This window comes from Merops nubicus, unplaced genomic scaffold (assembly GCF_000691845.1).
Source record: "Merops nubicus isolate BGI_N331 unplaced genomic scaffold, ASM69184v1 scaffold26563, whole genome shotgun sequence".
NCBI lineage: Eukaryota > Metazoa > Chordata > Aves > Coraciiformes > Meropidae > Merops > Merops nubicus.
Window position 1 is genome coordinate 1 of NW_008601359.1, and position 11193 is coordinate 11193.

At 40.0% G+C, this 11193-nt stretch overlaps 1 protein-coding gene across 1 annotated transcript; it reads left to right on the forward strand.

Annotated features, from left to right (window-relative positions):
* Positions 1 to 4: 4 nt before the first annotated feature.
* On the forward strand, positions 5 to 953 carry SNX18 (sorting nexin 18; the record flags this gene model as incomplete). Its single annotated transcript, XM_008937983.1, has 1 exon — positions 5 to 953. A coding segment is annotated over one exon (949 nt), but the record flags the coding sequence as incomplete, so codon positions are not given.
* Between the last annotated feature and the right edge of the window lie 10240 nt (positions 954 to 11193).

Sequence of the window (11193 nt, forward strand, 5' to 3'; positions counted from 1 at the left end):
GGAGAACCCCTACCCCTTCCAGTGCTCCATTGAGGACCCCACCAAGCAGACCAAGTTCAAGGGCATGAAGAGCTACATCGCCTACAAGCTGGTGCCCAGCCACACCGGGCAGCAGGTGCATCGCCGTTACAAGCACTTTGACTGGCTCTATGGGCGGCTGGCTGAGAAGTTCCCCGTCATCTCCGTGCCCCACTTGCCGGAGAAGCAGGCCACCGGCCGCTTCGAGGAGGACTTCATCTCCAAACGTCGCAAAGGCCTGGCGTGGTGGATGGACCACATGTGCAGCCACCCTGTACTGGCACAGTGTGACGCCTTCCAGCACTTCCTCACCTGTCCCAGCACGGATGAGAAGGCTTGGAAACAAGGCAAGCGCAAGGCTGAGAAGGATGAGATGGTGGGTGCCAATTTCTTCCTGACCATCAGCGTCCCCACGGGCCCTGGGGCCAGCCTGGACTTGCAGGAGGTGGAAAGCCAGGTGGATGGCTTCAAAGCCTTCACAAAGAAGATGGACGAGAGCGCCCTGCAGCTTAATCACACAGCCAATGAGTTTGCCCGAAAACAAGTCACTGGTTTCAAGAAGGAATACCAGAAGGTGGGGCACTCCTTTAAGTGCCTCAGTCAGGCGTTTGAGCTGGATCAGCAGGCCTTTTCCGCCGGCCTCAACCAAGCAATAGCCTTCACTGCAGAAGCCTATGATGCCATCGGGGACCTCTTTGCAGATCAGCCCCGGCAGGACCTAGATCCCGTGATGGATTTGTTAGCGCTGTATCAGGGGCATTTGGCCAACTTTCCAGACATCATCCACGTCCAGAAAGGTAACACCCTTACATTTTTTTCTGAAACGATGAAGTTTTATGTGTCAGTAGTATGCAAGCAGATGTCAGGACCAGGGGCTAAATTTGACCTGCATCTGGCTTGCTGGTCTTGGGTTAAATGTTTCCATGTTTACTTAGGTAAACTGTTGCTAAAAGTTAAAAACAAAAAAACAAACAAAAAAAAAAAAAAAACAACAAACAAACAAAAAAAAAAAACCCAAAAAACCCCAAAGCAACAACAACAAAAAAAAAAACCCAAAGAAACTACATCTGCCAGTGCTGCTGATACATTAAAGATTAATGGGCTTACTTACAAGCCCTGAAAATCAGATGGTATGAGAACATCTGTTACTCTTTGAGATACGTTAGGTAACTTATCTGTGATCTAGTAGATAACAAATACGAAGGAATCTGAAGATGGAGGTGCTCCTCCGATTGACCACCTTGTTTGAGTTGGGCATGGTGGTGTGTGCTTTTCGGCAGTGTCAGTCAAATCAAATGTTTAAAGCTGCTGGAGTTTCTCAGTTCAGCTGTGTCTTAAACTCGTGTGGTGCCTTTTCTTAATTGGAGTTGTTCATCCTTTGCCCTATCATAAAAGAGATATTGCTCACCTCTTACGTGTTCAGTATCTTTCTAGCTGAAACATGCTTCTGAGGCTCAGATTGGTGTGACCCATCGAAGAAAGAAACTCCAAAAATTAATCATCTGCTATGTAACTAGTGACCCTTGTTCAGATCAATAGAAGTTTATAGCACTATATATGTGTAGCTGACTCTCTACTGTTAAATTAATGATATTCATATATTCTTCAGCATTTTGAGAAGACTAGTCTATCATGCATTCTTTTTGCTCTTGCATTCCTTACCTGGAGTTTTCAAACTGAAGATCAGGGGCAGGTGAGGATTTGATCTGTAAAAAAGATGAAGGAAACATGACATACACTCTGCAGAAATAGATGTGTGTAACAGTTACCTGGGAAATTGCATGGGCTTTATTGAAACTATTTTGGACATTAATAAGCGATGTTCTGCATCCCAAGAGGCAGAGATTGAATTGTCAGCCTTGGTGAGTCAGTCTTTTGTGACCTTACGTGATATTTCCAGTACTTTTGCATCTGGAACAGTACCTTGAGTTTGATGATAGAAGAGTGGAAAGAGTTTTTTCAACAGATCAGAAAGACAGGCTTCTGGGAGGTACGCACAGTGGCTGAGAGAACCTGAGGAGATGGAGTCGGTACGGAGCGCACAGTTTGTTGTTACTGAAGGAAGTAAGCTTTTCATAAAAGCTGTATGCATCAAAGTCAGGTTGCCATTCTCCCCTTGAAAATTGTGAGTGGAAACTTAAACCATCTTAATGGTTAATATTATTTTTAAGAGAAAAGGGATGTGTGCAATCTAAGCTTTGAGGAGCTGTTGCACTAGCTGCTGTGGCGTTGCGTTCTGATAACAATTTCCAAGTATTTTAGATTTGGAGAGAAGGGTGGCCTTGGCAATGCCCTGTGTTTGCGAGTATAGCATTTTATGGCAAGTTGTCAATAGATGACAGGATGATCTGTAATTCTGGAAAAAAATAAGGCAACAATTTCTTGTTAGGTGGAAGAAAACAGCAGATTATATATACTCTTTAAATAACATATCCTCAAGCTTTAAGACTGTCTAGGTTTCTTCACTGCAGTATTTTTGGAGACAAGACTTTGAAGAGAGGATTTAGAATATTAAAGTGTGTGCTTGACTCAACCCTGTTTCTTTTATAGTTGTGTTTGAATTAGTTTTATTGGTTAGGCTTACCTTACTGAACTGGGGAAGGTTCATCTAAATGAGCCTCCACTAGTTCAGTGCATGAGCATGACATAAGTAGGGTTGATTTTGTGCCAGAGCCTGTTGTGGAGCTGGTGGAGAAACATACAGCCAGTCGGTGTGCTGGTGTTAATGCTCCAGAACCTCTGGGCTAACACTGCCTTCAACAACAATATTCTCCTTGGTAGATACTTGCCGTGAAAAAATGGCATGGCTTTGAGGGGCTGGTCTCTTGGGTGTATCCACGTTCATGATAGGAACAGGGTTACGTGTTTGTTGTTGTCTGCTGTTCCTGTTACAAAAAAGAGAAACTGGAGGAAAGCTGAGAGGCAGATGGTTTTTATATGAAATATATTGCTGTTTTATTACTCTTAAGAGTTACTTCTTAGAAGGTATAACTTTTCAGTTAAAAAATGTGAATTTCAGATTAAAATGTGAACCGTTTAGTGCTCTTGCAACATAAGAACTTTCCTTTAAATTTACTATCTGGGATTGTTGCCAATTTTGAGAATTATTGTTGTCTGTATAGACTAAACAAATATCTGTTGGTGATATTAGATCATCTGAATAATAGAGTTGATGTCTTTCTTCAAGTGTTTTATTGCCTAGTGTACAATTTCTTTGTGCGTGAAAATGGCCCCAAGGTGCCCTTAGAAGTGGTAGAAATAAGCAGCCTGATTGATGCATTGTTTATATGGCCATGCTTTCGAAAAGGTGAACTCTTACTTAGGAGTAGTTCTCCTTTGTTTTCTTCACGGTGCAAGTATCCACTTGGGATAAAAATTCAGGCCTTTTCTAGACTCCATTTCTGTATTCCCTTAGACCTGAGGACAACCAAAAAATAACGGTAGCTGTACCCAGAACAATGCCATGTCCATAGGTACAAGATTCAACTGCATTGTCCTGTTACGGGTTTGCTGCACTGCAGATCATTGAACAGCTGCTGAATGTGATTTGGAAGTCTGTTTTGTGGTATGGACTGAGAAGTAGTCTGCATATCTGGGTTTTTTTAATCATTTCTGCAACTTCTGCAAAAAGAGTGACGGAGAATCTTTCGGTCAGAGACAAAAATTTCCATTCGTTTGGGCTTTGTCTTTTCTCTTAGAATTATGAATGAAAGCCATGTAAGCCCTAGTGCCGCTTTGTCTGCATTTCAGCAGAAAAATGTGTTAACTGTTGTGGTTTTAATTGCTCCAAGTTCCAGGTCTTTCTGCCTCCTGTGCTGAGGACATCATATGTGATCTGAAGTGTGCAGAAAGCGATTGTAATTTTGGTCACTTGTGTGAAACAGTGGGCTGTGGGAATACTTTAAACTGTTTAATACTTCATTAATACCTTACGTACTTTATGAAGTGGCAGTAACTTCAACAGAAGATTTTAAAAGATTCCTTTCCCTCAGCATCCTTCATTTTGAGCACACAGTGTTTGAGGAATTTGCTGTGAGGGAAGGGGGAGTTGAGGCATCTGCTCCAGAAGAGACAGAGGAAGGATTTGAAGTTAAAAGTTGATCTTCAACTGGAATGTGGGACAGAAAGGTTCAGTGCTGTATGAGAGGTCTTGGTTTTGCGTGTGCTCCAGTCCAGGCCTGAAGTTTCATTGGACTGGGTCGTAAAGCAAAGAACGCACCACGCTGGAAAACCCACATTTCCATCTTGAAATTCTGAGAGTCAAAATTTTGGTTTGAGAGTCCCACTGAGACTGGCACATAGCATTATCAGCCCCAAGGCATACATCATTTACAAACAGGTTGTTGTTTTATAGGTTTTAGTTGGAAAACTAAGCGGTTAGGGGAAAACTGGCACCTGTAGGGGTAGGCAATGGCAGAGTGGTGTCTTAAGCACCTTAACACCCAAATACTTGTATGAATGTAGCCCTCAACCCCCCCACAGATAAATGCTTCTAAAGTGTTAGCATGAAAGTATTCCTGCAGATACCTGTGTTTTTCGGAGTGGAAGATCTAAGTATGTTAGACAGAAATACTTGTACCCAGTACCCAGTTTTCTTTAGCCTCTGGCAAAACATTTGCAGAAGAGGAATATTAAGTTTGGTACGCTCAAAAACTATTCTGTACTTCTGTAATTTTCTTTTGCAGAACTGGTGTATCTTTCAAGAAATGAGAGATTTAATTCCTTTAGTTTGAGAAGCAGCCTCCTATCTTCAGTTGTTAAGATCTGCTTGTGGAAATTCCTTAGGCATTCTTGGCAAAATAATTCCTAAATATTGATTGTTAGAGCTTCACTCAACTGATGAGATCTTCAAACTTAAGTAATTTTCAGCATAAATGCACGCTGCAGGCCCATGCAAGTTCAGGTTCAGTAGATCTGTGCAGATGTGAGAATTTGTGATGGTGTATGCTGGTACTGTAGCTCATGCTTGTCTGGCTATCTTGCCTTCACATTTGCTTAGTGAGAGTGGAGACGTTAGGAGCGTTCGGATTTCTGTCTTTCTCAAGTTTTGTTTGAGGAAATACTATGATTGGCCTCTTGTGATTCCTGAAAGTGCAAAAAACACTAACTTGCTGTTTCATCTCTGCTTTCCAGATTTCTCTCTTCTCTTAACATTATGATGTTAACTTTTGCAAAAATCGTAATCAAAAGTTTGTCTAAACAGATTTAAGAAAGGAGTCTAAATGTTTTCTGAGATGTAGGCAGCAATTTTATTTCCTCTGCATGCCAAGATTTAAGAGAATTATTTTTTAAAAAATCTGAATTGCCTTTTTGCTTCTTCATAGTTGTTTGTGAAAAGTAAATAAGGGAGATGGTCATATTTACCTGAAGGAGACTTAGTTCTATACATGGGCTTTAAAGAATGTGCTGAATGTGTTTGTAGAATATCCTACAAAACTATAGGTGAACAAACACTTCAGCTGGAAATACATTAAAATTTCAAGCATCAAAAAAAACCCCAAACAACATTGAAACCTGGAACACTGTAGCATTTTCATCAGTGTTATTTTATTTTCAGGGAGAAGGAGGGGTATGTGTGTTCACCAATAAATCAGACTGGTCCGACTTCATGCCTAAAATTTTATATCACAGTGTAAAAGCAGCGCTTTCTCTCTTGCTTACTTCTAACCTCCTAAATTTGTTAGGCAGACGTGTTTTTTCGATCCCTATTTTTTCTTTCATTTGTATTTTCTTTGTTTTCCCCCTCTGTCCCTCATATATACATTTTGCATGGGGTTCAACTCAGGTGACTAGTGGCTAAGAACTAGGCACGTAATTGTAGCCAGATGAACCTTAGAAGAGTAAAAAGAGATGGGTACCTACATCTCATCTGTTTAAGGACTTTGATGAGAAGGGATGGATTGCTCCAGGATGACTCGTATTTTTTGCTGTTAGCCTCCCCAGTGCTGTTACAGCAGTGATGTAGCATTGGCTGCTCACTGCTGAAACACCCAGTATTGCTTCCCACTATTTGAAGGAAATTCAGATTCACTATTTGAACCTGAAGGAAATGGAGATTTTTACATGTCTAAAATGTGAAAGAACCTTCACATTTAGAAACTGTATAAAATTAATAGCTTCCTTGGTGTGTGTAAAATTGGAGGACAAGGATAAGACTAAAATTGAGCAATAGATGTACTTGAAGAAGATTAAAGAGAAAAAGGGGGAAAAAAGGACTTTTGTGCCTGTCTATCTAAAAATATTCATGGATCTTGCAAAGGTGTGTTGTTTTTTTTTCCCTTTTCCACTCCTCCCACCATCTTTTCTTACCTTACCTTTCTGAGGGAGTAAGATCTATGCACTCATGATGTCTTTCACTTTACCTTTTGAAACCCAGTAGCCCAATATCATACACATCTGATGAGAGACATTTCATAGCTGATGAAACTGTAGAGATTTTTTTTTTTTCAAAACCAGCTGGTAGCAGAGGAAGATTATAACTCCTCCTCCCATGGGAGAGATTGCATGCATTACTGCACACCAGAAAATCTACCCAGACTGCCCACTGAAGTCCCAACAGGCTGGAGGCGTTTTCATCAGAGCTCACACCTGTAGGTCTGACCACAGGCGGTGCATTGTCACCTCTTGTCTCCTTATGGATATTGCTCACCACAGGTTGTAAGCCCTGTCTACTTAGAAAACCTCGTGGGCAGCTAGAGAGAAGCAGGACAACATAGACATTGAAGAATTAAAATTTATATTGTTGAAAGAGGAAGTAGTTTTATTTCAAAGACTATGTAATCCCTTTTCAGCTTGAAGTTTATGAAGAATCTAGATATTGAAGTGATTTTCTTGCAGCTGAGAGAGCTACAGGTCTTGCTAAAAGGACTTTGATCCTAACAGAGAAGTCACAAATCCATCGACTGAAAATGGAAAGTAGCTCCCAGAGCACTTACAAGTCTTTGTAAGCACATTATCAAAAACAAACAAGCTAGCCAGTTGCTTTATTTTGCAAGTCACCTTTGAAACAAGGACATGTTTCAGCCTTTCCAGCATCCTTACATGACTTTTTTTTTAATTTTGTTTGAACAGTTAAAATGCTAAGTTAGTGTGAGCAGGCTGTATAAACTCATCCAGCTGGTACCCTACTTATTTTAAATTGCCTGGTTCTAATAGCACAGAATGTGAAAATTCTAGTTAAATTTAAGAAATCACATTTGGCTTCGCCCCCAAAACATGAGTTAACAGCAAACTAGAGCAAACAAATGGCAAATGTTCTCTGGACAATTTTGCTTATGTGTTTCATGAAGGCTGTGAGTATTTAAATTAAAAAAAAATCCCCCACAAAAATAATCCCACAAGCAAAACAAAACATCCAAACAACCAATTAAATCAGTGACAGAACATATACCTTTAAACAACCTGTTCTGTTCTTGTCAGTGGTTTCGGGTTGTTATTGTAGGAAGGCAGGAAGAGTGTGATGGTTTCAGCCTTTGTCATGGGGGACAACTTCTGTAATCATAATGAACTAAACTGCCTTTTTTATGCCTACATGCCATACTTTCACAACAAAAGCAGATTCATGCTACACTTGGGAGTTTGCTTTTTCGTCCTGTGGTAGAAAGCAACTTGCTATTCTGTTTTTTTTCAGGCTTACAGTTTTGCATCTTTATATGCATGAATAGCTATGCTGGCTAACTGGTAGTATACTGAAGAAAGATTAATTTTACCCACTAACAGGGTAACGACACTGCATTTTCAACCTGCTTGCAGTTTTATATCAGACCAAACTCTAGCAGCATATCCATTCCTCCTGAAAAGTCAGACAATTCTTTTCTGCCCATATAAAACTACAATACTCTCAATATAATTTGTACCATAGTAATATATTGATTTAATAGTTATATATTTACAATTTAAAATTAATTAACAGGACAACACTATATAATGCAGCCTATATATAATGCATATTATAACAATATATAATTTATAACATTTAAAATATAAAATGAATATAGCATTATATTATGGTCACGTTCTGCTTTTGTATTAGATAAAATATTTCAACTAGTTATATTAATGATTGTTTACCTAGTGTATTTTTCCTGCAACAAGGATTCTGCTTCTTTTTGTCCTTACAGAGATCCTGCAGCGTTCAGGTTTCTAAGCAGATCATTTAAAGGGTACGAGGGAAAAAGTGGAGCAGACTGCGCTGCATTTGGATGTTGACTCTTTTCATATGACTGTTATGTTAAAGTGTCTATGCATGTTGTGTTTGCTCATCCTAGGACAGCAGTGGAGCTCAGCAGGTGATGGTGGACAAGCGAATACCATAAACTGAGCTCCCTCTTTGCTTTCCTTTAGCATTTACAGAGAGCAGTATCCAATAGCAGGTCTTTGATTGTATCCCAATGAAGATGTAATGTGAGACTTGGTGGAACCTGTGTTTGTACTTGCTTCTCTCAATAATGGTATATGGGTATTGATAGGCAGTGTTACCTGTCTGTTACCACTGTCTGTTACCACAACCCATGAATCTTAAGAAAATCTTGAAGGAGCTACCACTTAAAAGAATGATGTTTCCATCCCTTTTGACCATGACTTATATTTGTCTTCTGCAGATACACAGGTGACATTTCTATTCATATGTTGTTAACCAGTTTTGCTGAAAATTAATTCAGATCACACATGCACAGCATCATTTCTGATGTAGGTCATTGTCTTGAAGTCATCATTATGAACAGGGCATTTTACAAGTCTAATTGTACTCTGGTAAGTGTCTGTAGCTTCATTCTGGCAGAAGAGTGCCTGTTATTAGCATCCTAATTGGGATGTTCAGAGCCCCACCTGGAACACTGTGTGCAGTTCTGGGCTCCTCAGTTCAAGAAGGACAAAGAACTTTTGGAGAAGGTCCAGCACAGGGCTACAAAGATGATCAAGGGCCTGGAACACCTGTCGGATGTGGAAAGGCTCAGGGAGCTGGGGATGTTCAGCTTGGAGAAGAGGAGGCTGAGGGGGGATCTTATTGATGCTTATAAATATCTAAAGGGTGGGTGTCAGGAAGGTGGGGCCAGGCTCTTCTCAGTGGTGTCTGGTGAGAGGACTAGGGGCAATGGTCACAAGCTGCTGAACAAGAGGTTCAACCTGAAGATAAGGAAGAAGTTCTTTACGATGAGAGTAACAGAGCACTTGGGCCACCCAGGGGGGTGGTGGGGTCACCGTCTCTGGAGACTTTGAAGGGCTGCCTGGATGTGTTCCTGTGTGATGTACTCTAGGTGATCCTGCTCTGGCAGAGGGGTTGGACTAGATGATCTTTCGAGGTCCCTTCCAACCCCTAACATTCTGTGAATTCTGTGAACCTGTGACAACCAGACTGCAGTAGACCAACTTAAAGTCTGGAAAAGCAGAGATTTATCTTAAAAGCCTCTTTGATGCCCCATTTAGATGTAAGATATTAAGAAGTACTTAAAATAATTGAAAATTTTGTCTTGGTACTTCTGCAAATCAAAATTGCTTAAATTTTAGCAAGTGTGTTTGGCTCAAAACACAAGACTGGCTTGTAATGGGCCAATGTACCATGTTTCTAGTAGTCAGACTAGTTTAAGTTTCACACATTTCTGTGCCCCTAGTGTATAGTGCCAGCTGAAGCCATACCAATGAAAAACTTCTTAAATTGTATGTTTCAGTTCTGAAAAGTACAGGCTGCCTTAGAATTGGACAAAAACAGCATTACCTAGCGTTTATCACTCACTTTGTTGTGCAAAATACTACAAAATACAAAATTTGTGATAATGGACAGCAATATATAAATTTTTTATGGATTTTCAGATCAAATTATCCCTGATAGGCCTCCTTTCAGACATCAGTGTAGGTACCTGTAAATCTGGAATGACTCATGAACACAGTTTAAACATGTTTAGTGACTGAAATGCCATTAGTGTGCATAAAACACTTCATAGAATGCACCTACAGATGCATTTAAAGTCACTGCATTCAAGATTTGAATGGGAAATTTCTGTCCAGTTTCGCAGTATTTACCTCTGGTTACCTAGTATTTTGGGCTTTTTTGTTTTGTTCAGGGGGTTATGTGGAGCAGTAGGTGCAATGAACCAATTGTTCTGCGCAGTTTCATTTATTTTGGCATCTTGCTCTCACCTCCTGTTATCAGCCGTTTCAAGTGCAAGCTACGGCTTGTTGCTCCCATAGCAGTGTTATGCAGCATGGCCAAGCGGAGCATTGTACTGGAGGTGCTGAACACCAGAGCTTGTAGATTCCTCTGGGGGACTCTGGAGCTGAAACATGCATTGCCAATGTGATAATTTAAATATCTTTCTGTAACATGAGCACTTTGGGGCCTCTGAACGTGCGGAGGTATGATTACAGTCCTTACAGATTTGGATAAATAAATAGGGCATGTATGCTCTTCTTGTGTGTGTACACCAACTGCAGATGAATGCACAAAGAGTCCAATCAGGCCTTAAATATCACATTATTTAAAATAAAAAGATGAGCTAGACATGTATGGTATCCATTAACCCTGGTAGTTCTTTAAAATGGAGTGACAGTTGACACTGCACATTCTAACACCATTGCAAATTGGTTAGGTATTAATTAAATCAATATATGTTAAAACCACCAGATGAGGTTGCAGTTAATTAAGTTCCTGAAATCTCTAGCAAAGACTGTTTTATTTAAGTCTGATCTCTGATTTGTGTAGATTAGAAGGCAATTTCAATGAGCTCCAAAGCAGAGTAACTGGAAGAACAAATAATTTCTTCTGACATTAATAATCATGCAGTCAGTCAGTGTTAGCCTAGGTGTTAGCACAGTACTGTAATTTCTAAGCCAAGATTTATAGGATAGTATTATTCTGGGTTTTCTTGAGCAATGAGCAACACAACAGTAGAAAATAAACTTCACCTTTTTTAACTATTGTTAGGCTGCAGATTCTAAAAGCATTATAGCCATTTTCATGTATCTATATAAAAGTAATTTCAATTTGATATTATTTATATTTCTAACCTTCACTATGGAAAGGATAACATTGTTAGAATAGTTTTGCACCCTTAAGGAGAATAATATAATCTTTGAATTAGAAGGACTGGTTTTGAAGACTGTTGTGTTGGTCTTCTGCTGACTGCTTGCCCAATACAGAATGACATTATCATTAGCAGGCAGAGCAGCAGCCAAACTCCT